The sequence below is a fragment of the Ananas comosus genome, linkage group 3, assembly GCF_001540865.1.
Source record: "Ananas comosus cultivar F153 linkage group 3, ASM154086v1, whole genome shotgun sequence".
Lineage (NCBI taxonomy): Eukaryota > Viridiplantae > Streptophyta > Magnoliopsida > Poales > Bromeliaceae > Ananas > Ananas comosus.
This window is the reverse complement of record NC_033623.1, coordinates 2,654,518-2,672,514: the sequence shown is the minus strand read 5'-3', so window position 1 is coordinate 2,672,514 and position 17,997 is coordinate 2,654,518. Positions and strand designations below refer to the sequence as shown.

The window sequence follows — 17,997 nt, the reverse complement described above, 5'->3', positions numbered from 1 at the left end:
AATATTATTACTGATGCTTTATTGCTCTATATTTTATCTTTTTCTAATTTATTTTTTGAATGGGGAAATTATTTTTTATAGTCATATTTAGATTTTCTCTGCTTCCATTACAGACATTTATTTTTTTCTTTGCAAATCTTTTTTCTAAAATCTAGCGCACCACGAAATATTCGATAAATCACGGCACAAAATCAAACTCGATAATCAAAATTCGAGATATATCTAAAAGTTTGACTATAATTTATTGGGAGATTGGCTTTTTGAATTATATTTCTATTCTTTTTTAACAAAGAAGAGTGATCGTAATAGTAAAATTTTTATAGACCAAGTGATGATCCAGTTAAACCTTCCCCCTTTTAAGATCGATGGTTAAGAAGAACCTTTTTTTTTAAAACGACCCAATTAAATTTTCTAATTGGATAACTAACCCCATAAAATTTTTTTTTGGCAAACTAATCCTTTTTTTACCATGTAGGAGCTACGGTAAATGTTTTTTTAAAAAATAGTGTACGATTCACCGTGTTTATAAAAATGGTTAACGATTCATCGCTTTTCTAATTTTCCATAAAAGCCGTAAATTATTCACCATCTTTTGCTTATTTACTGTTTTTTTTATATCTCATACATAATTCTAATAGCCACATAAAAATTTCAACAAATGATATATATAATCTTAACAACCTGAAAATTCTAATAATATATCCATACAATCCTAACAATCAAATAAAAATTTTAATAATCCACATATAATCCTAACAACCTCACTTTTTTTCATTTCCCATATAATTCACGTACAACCTAACAACAATTATAAAGACGATGAATTATTAATCATCTTAATGACGAACGATTCACCGTCTTTAAAATGCCACATTCAGAATGCGATAAACGATTCACCGCGTTTCAGAAAAAAATCCTATATAGCGAAGAGAGGGTTAGTTTGTTAAATATAAATTTGGCAGAGTTATTTACAAATTATAAAATTTTAGAGAATTATTTTGTAAAAAAGTCCGGTTAAAAATGACCTCAAAATCTTATTCTTGCATGATGCAGGAACATTAATTTTCACATGGCTAAATATTTTGCCTACTTAATTGTAAAGTTTTATTTCTAACAATAGGTAACATCTTCCTCTTGTTATTTTGATTACAAAAATAATCATTTATCTCATAAATTATATGGTAAATTGCACGTTTGGTTCTCAAATTGTAATTTATTATAATTTTTTGTTCGAACTTTCATAATTAAGCCCTACAATTCAATTTAGTTGACCAAATATTAAGGTATCGTTAATATAGATATGATGTAGCAGTATTGTGATTCTGCACCAATAATTAACATATCATATTATTTTTACATCAACGACCAAATTGCATTGTATAATTTGATCGCAACAATTCTAAAAATTCAAAATAAATTAAAAGTACTATAAATTAAAATTTGAAAACTAAAGCATTACCTGTCTCATAGTTTGAGGACCTTGTGTGCAATTTATTGTAAATTAATATACTAATTCTTTAGTCAAAATTGAGATGGTGGTGGACATATAAATGACACTGATACACACTAAGCAGATATTGTAGGCGCTAAGTAATTTCAACTTTTCATTTCCCACTTTTTAATTCTACTTTTGCACACTCACTTTTCATGCATTAAAGTGGTATAATTAAATACCTTTGAATATTATATAATATAATAATATAGAATAAACTAAATTACTTTGTGATAAGAACATCATTTAATTAAAAAGTGATCATGTGCACCAAACTTTGCAACCAAACAAAGCATCAATTAAAGTTATACTCATTATTGAATTAAATATTATTTACCCACATAAGAAGAACCAACTTTGCCTCACCAAACTAACAGGTATTTCATTATTAAGTAATAAACTATCCAAAAAATAATAATAATATATTGTGTAAAGTAAACATCACTATCAAAGAAGAAAAAAAGAAGAACAAAGTTCTTTTTCTCATACTCTTTTTTTTTTTTTGAGAGATAGGTAGCACGCTATCCGCTTCATTTATTTAATTTAGAAATAAACTTAGCTGGAAATATAAATGAACTAGAATTCGAATTTAGGTCTCAGGTACCAACAACCAAGTCCTTTGCCACTTGCTCTAAGGACGACCGGTTTTTCTCATACTTTTTTTATGGAAGAACCATCTCGACTATCTTCTGTTAAAACTTTATAAAAATTAAGATCTATCTCTTATTATAATTTTAATTTTCAAATTTGAATTGTAGACAGAAATTTTTGCTTGTAGTTCGTTTTCATTCACAATCTGTAAAAAAGCGAAACATTTCGAATCTAATTTTCTTATCTTCGGAGATAGAGCCGTTACAGAAATTAAAATTAGGATTAAACCGGAACTCTCGTATGTTATATATTTATATATAACAAAATGCAAGAATGTTAAATCACGTCCGTCTATCAAGAACGTGTTAAAAAATTTTGGCTCGGTAATAAGGGGGGAATAAATTCTTGTTCCCCTATTTATTTTCAAACACTGTGTTCGATATCCAAGAACAGTAGTTCTCAGATTTTTAAAATAATCTGGTAAAAGACTGAAACTGCTATTCCATCATTTTTCAAGAAACAAGCTTGTTCCCAAGTAAAAATAAGATTAATAAAATCTAAATTTAATTTTAATTATAGTATTAAATTATTAATTAATCTAATTAATACATTCAAATCATTATTTATTACTTAAATAATAAAATAATTAATTAATTATTATTTATAATTAATTATTAATAATTTGTAAGATATGGATCCCGAGGATCTAAAAGGTAAGTAACACCTAGAGGGGGGTGAATAGGTGTAAAAACGGCAAACTCAAAAATCTCGATGCAAATAAAACAAAATAGCGGAAAATAAAAGAACACACCGAGAATTTAACGTAGGAAAACTCCAAATCGGAGTAAAAAATTCACGGGATCAATCACGCAAAGAAAATCCATTAAGAAAACATGAGTACAAGTGATTTAGACCAAAACACACGACTCAATTTACCGATTTCCCGTAGATGACGATCTTCGCCGGTCCTCGATCGATAGGAATCCTCCAATCGACCTTGCTGCAACTCCTCGCAGCGTCAACGCCTCAATTCCTCGAAGCGTCCACCGAATCCTCGGCTTCACGCAAGATCCACGCGCCGAACCTCCTTCCGGAGCTTGTAGAATCGAAGATTTGTGGTGATTTAACTTTTGAAAACCATAAGCTATGAGGGTTCACCTTTAATCAACCATCTACTTGATTCTCGTAAGAAGTATCGAGTAAAAACGAAGAATCAAGCCGATTGTTGGTTATTAGAAACTCATTATGTGAATCGAAGCATTGAACGGAGAAAAATAAGTTTCTAGGGTTTAGAATCAGTAAATATTCAAAACCTTAAACTTTTTGATGACCCACATAGCTTATTTATATGTTTAGAAGACTTAGAAGTAGACTAGGATTGCAAAAAGTCCTTTTTAAAAACCTGTGTCGTCCTAAGAGACCGGAAGACCGGTCTGTGAGAGACCGGTCTCTCAAGTGAGGAACCGGTCCCTCGCTGCGTGACAAAAATCCCAACGTTCGAAAATCGGTCTCTCAAGCTTGAGACCGATCCCTCCCTGCGCGACAGAAACACCATGGTTCGGGAACCGGTTTCTCATTATAGGGGACCGGTTGCATCAAGGTTCACGCAGTGAGGACCTTAGAGGAACCGGTCTCTTGACCTCAGGGACCGGTCCCAGAACACAGAAAAGTTCAGTAAAGAGTTTTTGAAGTAATCTAAACCTTCTGAACTTAGTCTAATTAGGTATATTCACCACAAATAATCTTTTCTTTATACCTTGGGTGTCGAGCTTTCCGAATGAGTCTTATTCTTTCAATTTGAATCTTTTCTTCAAAACTTCTGCGATCAACTCTTCAAGACTCCAACCAACTTTACGAAATTCGCCAACCTATAAAATTCTTAACATAATTTAATGTATTTGTACATAAACTAATATTTATATTGATGAACCATTAATATTTTTATTAATCTAATTATTTTTTTAATTAACTAGTTAAAATAATTTATTAACTAATTAAAAAAATCAAATTATTTTTTATATTTAATTAATTAATTAATATATTTTTATTATTTTATATAATATTCATAGCTAATAAATTTATTTATTTTTTATTAATATTTTAATATTAATTATTTAGATAAAATAATTTTATTTTAAAATTTTTATTTTTATTTTTTTTTGTTCAACAAACAATCCAAATACTATTATTTTATTTCTAAGAATAACCTAATTTTCATCCAAATTTAAAATTGGTTATCCAAACACTGTTATTTTATTCCTAAGAATAACCTAATTTTCATCCTAATTTAAAATGGTTTAATTTTTTTTTTTTTTTTTTTTTTGAGAGAGACAGGTAGCACGCTACCCGTTTCGTTTAGTGAATTAATTAGAATTCGAAATTAGGATCTCGGGTATCAACCACCAAACGCTTTATTACCGTTTGGTTTGGGGTTAAGGAAAAACTAGTTATTCCAAAGATAGGGTTAAGTTCAGGGTTAAGGTGGTGTTAGATTATTTTTGTGTTTGATTGAGAATTGGAGTTAGTTCAGGATTAAAAAAAATAGTGTTTGGTTGAAGTAGATGGGATAAAAAGAATAGTGAGTAAAATAATATTTTGTTTGGTTGGAGTAGTTGGATGGGGTGGAGTTAGCTAATCCCACCCTCTAAAATCATGTTTGGAAATAAGAGTTATCCCACCCCTTAATCCCGAACCAAACACAAGCTTTGTCACTTGCTCTAGGAATGAATAAATTGGTTTAATTTCTGATTATATTTGAACTTATATCTATTCTTGAAATAGATCGTTCTTATTTATACCTGAACCAAATGTAACTAAAAAAATAATATTTATTTTTATAGAAAATCGTCGCTGCCGTAGAAGAAAGAAGAAAAAGGAGAAGACGAAGAAAATGACTCTTACCTTNCAAAACCCTAAGTTCAAATCCAATCTGTCTCCTCCCTCCGATGCCTCCTCGGCTCCCCGATCGGCGCTCCCGCTCCCGCCCCCGCCCCCAATTCCTCCTCCTCCCCCTCCTCCTCCATCGCCGCCACTCCTGGTTCCTCCTCCTCACCCTCGCCCTCCTCCTCCTCCTCCTCCTCCTCGTCCACGCCGCCGCCCCCGCCGCGCTCCGCCGCGCCAACGCCCTCGGCCGCCGCTGCTCCGTCGCCGCCTCCGCCGTCGCCGGAGGTGGGGCGGAGGGTACGGCGGGGCAGCCGCGGCGGCGGAGGATCGCGATGGTGAGCTTCGCCGCGGAGGAGGGGAATGGAGGAGGGGGAGGGGGGAGGAGGTCGTTCGAAGGGGTGATGGAGGCGGTGGAAGGGAACAAGAGGGGGTACGCGGCGCGGATGGGCTACGACTACGTGGACGCCCGCGGAGCCGTCGATCCCCGCCGCCCCCCAAGCTGGAGCAAGATCCTCGCCGTCCGATCGCTGCTCCCCAGCTACGACTGGGTGTTCTGGAACGACGCCGTAAGTCCCCCCAAAAAAACAAGTTCCCCTTCGTTTGCTGCGTTTGTCTTTTCTTTCCTTTTCTTTTTTATTTTAATCGCTAAATTGCACAGTGGGTCCTCAATCTATGAAGCCATGAGAATTTAGTCCTCAAACCATATATTTTCTTATAAGACTAAAATATAGAAAACTCCTCATGTAAAATCTATATTATGTCTTTTTAAAATTTGAAAAATATTTTCACAGAGTTATTGTATTAATAGAGAGAACAAAATGATCAAATCTCTCCTTATATATTTTTTTCTTATTTTTAAAGATATTTTTGGTATAAATTATAAAAAATAAACATAATAGTGGTCGAATTAAATGCATCAATTTGAAATTTTGAAAAATAAAAAATATATTTTTTTGGAAGTCAGCAGGAAAAAAAAAAATCAGACATTTATAAATAATTTTCTATATTTTAACCTTATTATAATTTTAAATTTAAAATATTTAAATTACTATAATTAAAACGATGTGGTATTTTAATTATTATTATTATATTATTAATCATAATATTTTTATATTACTGTTGCATTAGCAAAATATTTCGATCTAATTAAACTAATTAAATTGTAATGCCCAATATTTACTTGAACTGAGTAAAAAATTACACATGATGGTCGAAATATCACGTATCTTTCAGTTTGAGGACCAAAATGCAATTTGGCCTTCAATTTTAAGCGACGCTACTAATGGAAATACGCTCATAAAAAGGCATTATTATCACACCAAATGCATCGAGAACCCTCAAACTTTAGTCTATTTTGAAATTGGACTTGTCTACTTGAATTTTGGTACAAATTCTATGGAGAAAGTAACCCCTCAATTACAGACTCTTTGAAATGGGTACTTTTTTTTTTTTTAATTGACACTGCTTTCAAGTTTTTGAACTTTTTTTAAAAAGAAAATTTAAGTTATTCTGGAGATTGATTTGGGAATGTTGAAATTTACAATTTTTTTAGCTGTAACTTGTTGACGATTAATGAGCTCTGTAATTTTATTTACTAAAATACATTCAGAAAAATTAAATTCAGCAAATCACTCTCGAATTTACTAGAACAAGAAATTAATACTTGCGTGCTCCATTTCAAAATGTGCTATAATTGTGGAGGGTTTTTTTTACATAAATTTCAATGTTAATATTCAAAACAACCCCTACACTTTTCATTCTTCGAATTTGACTACTATTCTGTTTAATCAAGTAGGCATTTCGGTAAAATTATATCAGAATTATCAAATTCTTAGAGGATTGAAAAGCCCATTTCAAAACGTTCTAAAGTTGAGGGTTTTCTTTACATATTTACCTTTCTCTTGTGTACGTTGTAACTTTGATATATATATTAAGTACCTTTTTATTGCATTTCAGGACACAGTGATAACCAATCCAAACATTTCACTGGTAAGAGCGTGCCCTTAATAATTCGCCACATTTTTTTATTTTAATTTTTAAAATCTCATTTTTTTTTTTTTACTATTTTAGATCAGGCTAAAAATGGGATGTTATCGTTTTTAATAATATATTGGTAAATTCATAGTGTGTAAGCTAATTAATGAAAAATCTCTATATTATAAATATCAATATATCAATAATAAATAAAAGAGATTTCTAATTTGTTAATGCTATCAAAATTGATAATTTGTTAAATAATTCTGTTTAATTTATATAAATTCTACTGTGTTAATTATTGCCAACTTTATTTGTCAATTTATTTCTACAAAATTTTTATAGTTGAATTTAACAATTATTTTTTATTTTTGGAGCTATTTAAAATAAAGGCAAAATAGAAAGAGTAATAGCAAAAATTCTAATGCAGTACGTAACTACGCGGGGAGCTAAAGTGCCAGAGATTTTTTTGTTTTAATTTAGCTAAAAAGATTATTTATTAAAAATTTTTAAAACATAGTATATCAATTGGAAAGTTGTGATTAGTGTTGGCAATCCAACAATTATTTGTGATTAGTTTTTAATAAACGAGGCGGACACGAGCAATGCTCGAGTCAACTCGATATAGCTCCAGAATATATATATATATATATAGAGTAGGGGTATTATATTCTTATAAGTATATATTGCTTTATACTTATAAATTTTCGTCTGCCAAATGAAGGATGTGCTATTAAGATAATAGTAATTTCTAGTTAGAATAATAATGATTCTCTAAGGTTGAGTAGGTGATTAGTTGAATGGTATGATCTAACGGGTGAAAATGATTAAAGAGGTAGATCTAACAGCTGAAAATTTATGAGTATTACGGAGACTACTTATAAGAGTATAATAGCTGGACTATATATATATATATATATATATATANATATATATATATATATATATATATATGAGTGAGGCTACTATGCTTCTGGAAGTACGAAGCCTTCCGTGCTTCCAGGTCGTTTTTTCGATATTAGGGCTTTCGAATTGTCAATCGGCTCCGTTAAACTTGATTTAGAGTATTTGAAGTACCTAGAAAATAAATTATCCGATTTTTCGATATTATTTGCCTAGTGAACGAAGAGGCTCAAAATCAACGGCTGAAAATAAAAATCTTACAAAACATGATAATATGACATTAAAATTTTAGATCAAAGATATTGATCTTGTTTTATATAGTATAAAGAATTTTCTATCAAAATTTCTCGTGATTTGAATATTTCCACACTATTAAACTTGCAAACGGCTCACTACAGTCATTAAAATTATTGATTTTGAATCTCTTTGATCACTAGACAAATAATATCAAAAAATTATAAAATTTATTTTTTCGATACTTCAAATACTCTAGATCAAGTTTAACGGAACCTATCGACGATTCGAAAGTCACAATATCGAAAACGAACTGAAAGCACGAAAGGCTCCGTGCTTCAGCCTCACTCTATATATATATATATAGAGAGAGAGAGAGAGAGAGAGAGAGAGAGAGAGAGAGAGAGAGAGAGTAGGATTAGCTATTAAGAGGATGGAGACTTCTATACACTTCTATATCGTTTTTTATGATAGAACTTCCGAATCGGCTATTGACCTCTTTAAACTTGATTTAACGTATTTAAAGTACCTAAAAATAAATTCTATAATTTTTTGATATAATTTTGACCGTAAGGATTCAAAATCAATAATTTTTATAATTGATATGTGTCGTTTATATATTTAACAGTGTAAAAGTATTTAAATAAAATAAAATTTTGATAGAAAAATTTTTATACAATTTATAGTAAGATTAATATTTCTAATTGAAAATTGTAATACTACATCATAATTTTTTGTAGAAATTTTATTTTTAGCCGTGCACTTTGTACCATGAATATCTATGTATATGTATAGTACAAATTTCTACTAGTTCGACTTTAGGCTAACCCAAATGGTAAAAAAAAAAAAAAAAAAGGAAAAAATATTTTATAAATTTTAATTATTAAATTAAGATTCTAATTTTTTAATTTTTTTTTAACTTTTTATTTAGTAGTAGTAGTAGGGAGATAATTGAACTTTTTATTTATGAGCGAGCTCGTTTTCGACTCGTTAATAAATAAACCGAATACGAGTTGCGAGCCAACTCGTGTTCGATTCGTTTGTTAAATGAGTCGAACTACGAGCTAGCTCCAGCTCGCTCGTGTTCGGTTCGCTGATAGTCCTAATCTTGATGGAGATACAAATAATTGAATCTTTTAAATTTTTATGTTGGGTTAGGATTAGTCCATTAATTGAACGCGCCTCCCTATTGTCCTCTTCTAAATTATTGGTATGAATGGATGTTTTACAGGAAAGCATTTTGCTTTCCGCGATTGGGCACAGCGATTTCGACGCATCCCCTGATCTGGTCGTCACAGAGGATTTTGGTGGAATTAATGCAGGTAATGATCATAAAACCCTTTCTTCTTTTTTTCTTTCTTTTCTTTTTCTTTTTTTTTTTCTTCTAAGTTTTCATCTTCTAGTTTGGATTTATTAATAATTGGAAGTCGATAGAAGTGGAATTAAGTGGATTAAAATACAGAAATTTTTTATAATTTGTCTTAATCTTTTAAAAATATCTATTATTAATGTTCTCCTAAAAAAATTTAAAATTTTTTGGCCCCGGGATAAGCGGGGATAACAAAAGTTATCCCCGCTATTCCGCCAAACGGGATGAAATTTGGCTGGAATATTTTATCGCGGTCAAACCTTGCTATTCCCGATTATCCCGGAATAGTAAGAAATTTGCTATTCCACCATTTTGGTGGAATAGCACTATTCCCATGCTTAATTTCAAACTTAATTAAAATTATGAATTGAATTAAAACTAAATTATATAAATATAATATATTATATATTATAATACATTATTTTTATTATAAAATTATTAATAGTACTATATTAATACATATTATTTATATTTAAATATTATAATAAAATTTATAATAAATTATATTTAAATATTATAATAAATTTTTTATTAAATTTAAGTTTAATTAGAATTTTTAAAAAATTTATAAATTTATTATAATAAATAGTTTTTATTAATTGTTACCACCCTATTTTATTTAAAAATTTAAAATTAAATTTAATTTTTTAAAATTTATATATTATATACAGTATTTTATTATAAAATTATTATTGTACTATATTAATAATTATTATTTATATTTAAATATTATAATAAATTTATAGATATTATTTAATATTATAATAAATTCTTTTTATTAAATTTAAGTTTAAGTAGAATTTTAAAAAAATTTATACATTTATTATAATAATTATTTTTTATTAATTGTTCCCACCCTATTCTTATTTTAAAAATGAAAAATAAAATGTAAATTTTTAAATTTATACTATATAATCTCAAAATTAAAGTTTATAATTTTAAATTTAAATTTAAATTTGATATTTTAATTTGAATTTAAAATTGATATTTTTATTTTTCAAATTAAATTGATCTTAAATTTAAAGTTTGAAATTTAAATTTAAAATTTTGAATTTAAAATTTGAGATTTTAAGTTTCAAATTAAAATTTCAAAGTTAAAATTTTAAATTTAAATATATATATTTAAAAATTTAAAATTTAAATTCAAATATAATAAGAGGATATATGATTATTTTTATTTATAAAACCATATCTTCTTATTCCATCTAATCTATCCAAACGCTATTATTTTTATTTCCAGAATAAACCCAATTTTATCCAAACGCAAAATTGATCTAATCCCCGCTTATACCTATTTATACCTATTCCTGAAATAGTCACTTTGCTTATCCTCGAACCAAACGATACTTAGTACTTAATCAGTATCATTACTATTCCGTTGCTATTCTTACATAAATTGTATAATATAGCATAGAGATGTAAACGGGTGTCTGGGGGGGAGGGGCGGGGCAACAACTAATAATCCATGGCCCTGCCTCCCGCCCCGAATCCATGACGGATTAAAAAATATATCCCATAATCGTCCCACCTTGTAACCCGCCTCTCGCCGGCCCCTCCATTCCGCCTCGCCAACTAATATTTTTTAATAAAATTATAATATTATTAATATTTTATAAAATATAAATTAATAATTTTTAATAATATTATATATATAATTAACAACATTAATTATAAAAATAAAAAATATCAATAACAATTCGAAGCGAAATTCAAAATTTCAAATACATGAGAAATGAGAGCATTAATTTATTTGTATTTTGAATTTTTTTTTTTTTTTGTTGTAAACACATTATTTTTAAAAAAATATTTTTAAAATATAAATAATTTTCGGAGCGAATTCGGGGTGGATTCGGGCGGATCATGGCAGGGCGGATTCAAAACGGGTCAAAATTTTTTCCATTTTCTACCTTGAATCCATCTAGGATCATAAAAATTGCCTCATTTTACGCCCCGAATTTGTTTATTTTCTCTCGTTTACTGTCCCATTCGGGGCAGATCGGGGTGGGAGCTCCATCAATCCGGATCCGTTTGCATCCCTAATATAGGCAAATGAATTACTCAGGATACCTATGATACCTTTAATTACAAGTAGTGAGAGTGCACAAGAAATTTTTACTTTTTCTCAAATTTAATAACTTTATGAAAGTGATACTAATTATTTTTTTTCGTTTGTTCTCATTTATGAGATAAATTGGATATATTTGTAGTTATCCAGTTGTATCATGCAATATATGCACGGAACGATGACAAAATAGTAATAATGTAAGATTTAAGTGCTACAATTTTAAATTTTGAATGCGCAAAATAAAGATTTTTTTAAAAAAGTACGGGTATACATGTAGGGTCCTCAATATCAATACTCATATATACAAATCCTTGCAAAATAATCTTAAACTTTCAATGGATTTGCATGTAATGAAAAGTGAAATATTACAGAGGTATACATCTAGGGTTGTAAATGGTTCGGTTTGGTTCAATTTGGTTCAGTTTTTACGCGATTTTTAAACCACCAAATTGAACTTTTCGGCTTGAACAAATTTGCAACCGAGCCGGGCTGATTTATCCTTAAAACTGATCGAAACCAAACCGGAAGTTTAAGAATCAAAATTCGATTTAAAACAGTTAGATTTTTTGATTTTCTATCTTTTACAAGTTAATTTGTAATTTAAAGAATCAAAATTGAATCGTTATGAACGTTACGCACAAAAAAATTTAATCGTAAATATAGAATTTTGAAAAATATGTTAATATGTAATCAAATTTGATCATTATTAGAAAATTTTAGTCAGCGACTTTTTTAATTTTTGCCATTTGCAAAACCAAACCAAGTTATCTTACCTTGTTTGGATCAATTTGATTTTCGATTTGGAGCCAAACTGTAAACACTTCTATATACAAGTAAATCGATTATCTTGCAAAAAGATAAAGTAACCAAACAAAGATCTGAGCAAATTTAGGCCATTCTTTATCAGACCTGAGTCTTTTAGCCCATGTAGGTATAACATGGGCTATTCTATTTTCATTCATCAACACCAATTCCATGAGCTTATTCTGGATCCCCACAAGCCCAAGTTGCAGAAAATTTAGGTGAAAGTTAAAGAGTCATGTAATCGAGAATTAGGAAAATTAATTCTTTTTTTTTTTTTTTGAGAGAGAGAAAGGTAGTATAGTACCCGCTTCATTTATTTCTTTTAGAAATAAACTTAGTTGAAAATATGAATCAACTAGAATTCGAACTTGAGATCTCAGATAGCAACTACCAAGTCCTTTGCTACTTGTGCTAGTAACTTGGTAGGATAATTAATTCTATTATTACGACAATTTTTGGATTGTATTATATATGATTGATCTTTCAGGTCACGTGATATTGGAGTCATTAGTCTCATGTCCCAGAGTTTAGAACCCTAAATAATAAAAGTTCGAAGAGCTCAAAGACATTGTTTACTTTATATCGTTCGAAATAATTCTTCTGTAGATTTGAATAAAAAACATGAAGTAACACCGACCGACTCTAGAGCAAGTGGCAAAGGACTTGGTGGTTGGTACCCGAAACGCAATTTCGAATCCTAATTGATTTACATTTCCAGCTAAGTTTATTTCTAAATGAAATAAACGAAACGAAATGGGTAGCGTGCTATTTATTTCTCTCAAAAAAGAAAAAAAAAACAAAAAAAGAAAACATGAAGTAACAATTTCTACTTTGATTTTCAAACTCAAAATCTTGTTTTGGCTTGAAGAGTCCCTCAACCGTAGGCGATTACGAAATAGACCCTCAAATTTTATTATAGAATCTTTTCGACTTCTCTTTTTTTTTTTAATTAACTAGTTTTTTCGAAGGATTAAAGTGTCAATCGGTAGGGGTTGTATTTATCGTACCATATCGTGCAAGCAAAATATCGGTACGATACAGCTCTCGTACCGATGGCACAATTCAAAACCCTATATTCTTAAAATTGTAAGTAATTTTCTTAATAAAAGTTAAAAGATTTGATAAAAATATATAATATATAGTTGTCATATTTTGTTGCTAAAGAAAATAAATATTTCATACCATTACGTGTCGACGCACATATATTTTTTGTGACCTGTACGGCTCGGCATACATCATGCCGGCTAGTTTCCTGCACGATCATGTACCACGACACTTAAATCTTGATTTTTATACTTAGTTTTATTAAGAATTTTATCAAATTTAATAAATTTTATTATTAATCACTAATTGATCTAATTTTATTTGCTAATATGAATTGAGGCTCAGAAGAATATTTGGATAATTTAAAAATTTTGAATAATAGTAAAAAATAAATAAAAAATAACGCATATATATATATATATATATATAGTGAGGCTACTATGCTATCGGAAGCATGGAGCCTTCCGTGCTTCCAGCTCGTTTTCGATGTTGCGACTTTCGAATCGTCGATCGGCTCCGTTAAACTTGATCTAGAGTATTTGAAGTACCTAGAAAATAAATTTTATGATTTTACGATATCATTTGCCTAGTGAACGAAGAGGCTCAAAATCAACGGCTGAAAATAAAAATCTTACAAAATGTAATAATACGACATTGAAATTTAAATCAAAATATTGATCTTGTTTTATATAGTATAAAGATTTTCTATCAAATTTCACGTGATTTTGATATTTCTACACCGTTAAACTTGCAAACGGCTCACTACGGCATTGAAATTTTGTTGATTTTGAGCCATTCGATCACTAGGCAAATGATATCGAAAAATAATAAATTTATTTTCTAGGTACTCCAAATACTCTTAGATCAAGTTTAACGAGCCGATCGCGATTCGAAGTCGCAACATCGAAAACGAGCTGGAAGCACGGAAGGCCGTGCTTCCGATAGCATAGTAGCCTCACTCTATATATATATATATATATATAGAGAGAGAGAGAGAGAGAGAGAGAGAGGAGAGAGGGGGGGGGGGGCTACTGTGTATATTAGGAACACAGCAATTTTCCTAATTTATTTTTCTCTCTTATCTAACCATCATGGTTAGAAAGTTAGGAGCATAAAAGCTGCATATTTTTAATAGCACAGTAGCCTTACTCTCTCTCTCTCTCTCTCTCTCTCTCTCTCTCTATATATATTATATATATATATATATTATGAGTCCGGCTATGGTGCTTTTAAAAATATTAAGCACTTGGTGCTGTAAATTTTTTCCGTTAGATCTACGCCTTTGATCATTTTCACCCGTTAGATTATACTATTCAAACACAACCCACTCAACCTAGGGCGTCCACATTATTTTAATCGCACATCTCTTATTCAAGAGCTAAAAACTTAAGCACAATGACTCTGGTGGCTTTTAAAAGTATAGAAGCTCAATTATATATATATATATATATATATATATATATATATATATATATATATATATATATAATATATATATATATATTGTTATATCATATTTAATAATAATAATATTTGATTTTAGTATCTTATTAAAAAAGGAAATAAAAAAAAAAATGAAAAAAAAAGGGTGGCAGGGGTGTGGTTGGTGCGGCGATCGGCGTGGAGCGAGCGGTTTCTGGAGGCGTGGTGGAACGCGACGTCGTTCGTGCGGTTGGGGTCGACGAGGAGCGGCGACAACGCGGCGATGCAGCACCTGATCGCGGCGCTCTCCGCCGAGGAATCGCGGGCGCACGTGCGCGTCTCCCCCATGCAGTGCCTCTTCAACTCCTACCCCTGGACCCCCACCCCCAAGTCCCTCTACCGTCTCTTCATCTCCCCCGCCTCCACCTGGAGAGGTTAACTTTAAATTTTGAATTTTGCATTTTAAATTTATAGCTTATTTTTACATGTTTAGGTAGTATATTTTTTATAATTTTTTACAGCTATAAGTTTATTATAATAAACAATTATTTTAAATTTTAAATTAAAAGTTGACCGACTCAAATTAAAGAAATTGAGAGATTAGATAGTAATATTAAAACTTTGAAGGAGCTGGTAATCGATTTAAAATGGTCCATAGTTCTGGTACACTCTGTACGTTTTAATCCTTTCCTGTTGTTTGGTGCAGTATATTTATTTTACTGAAAGTGGAGCGAGGCAAAATAGTTTTCGGTTATAAATTAATGCCTATCCTAATAATCCATCTCTACCATGCATCTATAGACTAATTTATGCCTAACAAAAAACAAAAACTTTAATTCTACTACAATAAAAACAAAAACGACAGAATCAAAATAATTTTTACTTGAACTCTAGTTCATCTGAAAGCCTGTTTCAATCTGAAATTTTATTTTGATGAAACAAACGCGCCCTTAGTGTGCCACTTTGTGGTTTGAACTATTTGCTTTATGGTTTTATCTTTATTTCCTTTAAGTAAGATACTAAAATAATAAAATGTATAAACTAGGGAATAATAATTGATATATTTATCAAATTACAGAATAACTATGTAAAAATATAGATATATTATAGGCAACAAAAATAAGTAACAAAAAGATATTTGTTTCTACAGGAGCCTATTCTGATGGAGACTTCATGGTGCACCTTGCGGGCATAGATGACAAAAAGAGGTGGACAGCAAAAATACTCCAAGAAATGATGAGTACTAGTTAAAGTTAATTACTGAATTTTTTTTGTTAATAATTAAAAAATTACTTTCATAATTAAGATAGGAACAATAAAATATGATAGGAATAATTTAAAAAAAAGGGAAAACTAGGGGGAACCAAAAAGCTGTAAATTAGAATAAAGCAGTACTACTTCAATCCATAGCTTTATACACACTTAAAGGTCAATATTCATGTAGACAGTTTTTTGGCCCATATATATCAAAAGCTCAATATATATATATATATATATATAGAGTCCGGCTATTATATATACTCTTATGAGTACGATTGCTTTCGTACTCATAAGTCGTTTTCCATGATAGAGCTTCCGAATCGACGATCCATACCGTTAAATATTATCTAGCACATTTAAAATTTTTGGAAATCAAATTTTATAATTTTTCGATATCATTTACCTTACGATCAAAAGTTCACAAAATTGACAATTTTTAACGGCCGGTATGTGATACTTACTAGTTTAGCGGTGTAAAAAAATTGGAATAGGTTGAATTTTTAATAGAAAATTTCATTCACTACCTAAATAAAGATCAATAACTCCGATCTTAAATTGAAGAATCCGATCATCTATTTTTAGGACGTCCTTCGATTTTGACCGTTCATTTTATACCCTCTTGATGGACTTTATTATGATTTCGAAAAATTACGAAATTTATTTTCTAGAAGTTTCAAATACTCTACATCATATTTAACAGAGGGGATTATCAATTCGGAAGCTCCATCATCGACAACAACTTATGAGTACGAATGGCCCTATACTCATAAGAGTATAGTAGTCCTACTCTCTCTCTCTCTCTCTCTCTCTCTCTCTCTCTCTCTCTCTCTCTCTCTCTCTCTCTCTATATATATATATATATATATATATATATATATATTGATGTAATGAGTTAACATATTAACCACCCGAGTTGGATCAAATAAACAGTTTGTGTAGCTATATATGCTATTTGGCAATATATCCTTGTGTATGCATATACATATATACCTTTCCCAACAAATTAAGAGGATGGATCATGCATAATGTGCAGTATTATGATGCTTTTATGTATCTACTTTAAGTTATGTAGTTGAACATTTTTTTGGGAGGGAAAAATGTATAGTGACATTATGAACTTCAGAAAAAGCTATTTGTACAAAATATTTTGGGGTGTATGATATATATACCTGTCCATCTAATGGATCAGGTTATTTTACTAGTTAATTAGATTGCGCGATAAGTAAAATAATCTCACTTGATGGATGAATAGTGTGTATGATATATTCACCCCTTTTGGGATTTATTGGTAGCATTGCTCATGGACTTTATTTTTTTGGCAAAAAGCACATGAACTTTAGTTTTTGACAATTAGACCCTTTTAACTTTTTTAAGTAGTTACCGATCGTCCCTAGAGCAAGTGGCAAAGGGCTTGGTGGTTGGTACCCGAGATCTAAGTTCCAATCCTAGTTGATTCACATTTTTAGCTAAGTTTATTTCTAAATGAAATAAACGAAGCGGATAGCGTGCTACCTATCTCTCAGAAAATAAATAAATAAATAAATTTTTTCAAGTAGTTCAATAGGCTCCCCATTCTCGACCCAGTGTGGTGAAGTTGCAGCCCATCTGGCCTTCAAGTTGTTGATGTTAAGTTTTGTCTCTAACACATGCTGTGCGGTGCAATAATTCGTCGAAACATTCTATTTGAGATTGGGAGGATAGCGAACGCAAGTTTCATGAGCAATTTTACCAAGTGGAACTCGAGGTCTCCATTGCGAACCTTGCGAACATCAAGCAGCAGCTTGATAAACCTGTTAAGTCGTACTTGGCGTGGTTCAAGCCCACCCGGAGTGGATGCGTGCAACGACCCGACCCGCCAGCAATAATAACTTGTTGAGCCCAAACCACCGGCCTAAAATGCTTAAATCCAGCTATAAACTGATCGAAATCAATATTCCATCCGATGTGGGACTATTG

At 30.6% G+C, this 17,997-nt stretch overlaps 1 protein-coding gene across 2 annotated transcripts; it reads left to right on the top strand.

Moving 5' to 3' along the window:
- Positions 4,995-16,365, top strand: LOC109707154 (probable alpha-1,6-mannosyltransferase MNN10). 2 transcript variants are annotated; one of them, XM_020228256.1, is made up of 5 exons: positions 4,995-5,532; positions 6,923-6,955; positions 9,309-9,399; positions 14,955-15,215; positions 15,932-16,365. In XM_020228256.1, exons 1-5 carry the CDS (start codon positions 5,029-5,031, stop codon positions 16,030-16,032), a joined length of 990 nt encoding a protein of 329 aa, XP_020083845.1. In that variant the 5' UTR covers positions 4,995-5,028; the 3' UTR covers positions 16,033-16,365. The 2 variants fall into 2 exon arrangements, with proteins under 2 accessions (XP_020083845.1, XP_020083846.1); XM_020228257.1 differs by lacking the exon at positions 14,955-15,215.

What these genes read in the sequence shown, in the direction of transcription:
- LOC109707154 (XM_020228256.1), top strand. Translation starts at nt 5,029, where the DNA reads ATGCCTCCTCGGCTCCCCGATCGGCGCTCCCGCTCCCGCCCCCGCCCC. An exon ending in GGGTGTTCTGGAACGACGCC is followed by an intron (nt 5,533 to 6,922) that starts GTAAGTCCCCCC and finishes ATTGCATTTCAG; the next exon opens with GACACAGTGATAACCAATCC. An exon ending in TTTTGGTGGAATTAATGCAG is followed by an intron (nt 9,400 to 14,954) that starts GTAATGATCATA and finishes AAAGGGTGGCAG; the next exon opens with GGGTGTGGTTGGTGCGGCGA.